Source organism: Sinocyclocheilus rhinocerous, unplaced genomic scaffold (assembly GCF_001515625.1).
Source record: "Sinocyclocheilus rhinocerous isolate Xijiao unplaced genomic scaffold, SAMN03320098_v1.1 scaffold1093, whole genome shotgun sequence".
Taxonomy (NCBI): Eukaryota; Metazoa; Chordata; class Actinopteri; order Cypriniformes; family Cyprinidae; genus Sinocyclocheilus; species Sinocyclocheilus rhinocerous.
The window spans coordinates 1,044,215-1,044,878 of NW_015626381.1; the positions used below are offsets into that span (position 1 = coordinate 1,044,215).

The 664-nt window shown below is 35.5% G+C and overlaps 1 protein-coding gene across 1 annotated transcript in view; it reads right to left on the reverse strand.

Moving 5' to 3' along the window:
• The window catches only part of fbn1 (fibrillin 1), an 82,522-nt gene that overhangs the window by 25,091 nt on the left and 56,767 nt on the right, over window positions 1–664 (reverse strand). Inside the window, 1 exon segment of the mRNA XM_016518610.1 lies at window positions 75–143. Coding sequence (XP_016374096.1) covers window positions 75–143 — 69 coding nt within the window.

Sequence of the window (664 nt, forward strand, 5' to 3'; positions counted from 1 at the left end):
TGTGTGTGTGTGTGTGTGTGTGTGAGCGAGTGAGTGTGTGTGTGTGTGTGTGTATGTGTGTGTTGTAGATCTACCCTCTAGTATCACAGTGATGGGATTGGGTCGGAATCCTTCTCCTCCAGGACAAAGAATCCTGTACGCCGCTGAGAGAAACAAACAACACATCAGAGAATGATAAATATACCAACAACTATAATGATAATCATTAATGATAATTATAACAATAACCAGTGTCAGGTAGCAACCGCTTACATGTAATCTAGATTATGTAATCGGATTCCAAAAATTAAAGATTTGTAATTAGATTACATTACATTTTAAAATACTCGTATTCGGACAACAGTTACTTTTTTTATTGATTAAACGATTACATATTATTCACATGGTCACATGACATGCAGGTAAACAGGTATAACATTTCATTTTTTTAAGTGTTTTATTTTGATTGTTTTAATATTAAAAAGATTTATTTTAATTGTACATTTTTATGATTTAATTAATTATTAGCTGTTCATTAAACTCATGATGTAAACCTAGGTGTAATGTTATGTGTGTGCTTGTGTGTGTGTGTGCGCGCGCGTGTGTGTGTGCGCATGTGTGTGCTTGTGTGTGAGTGGATGTGTGGATGTGTGTGTGTGTGTGTGTGTGTGTGTGTGTGCGTGTG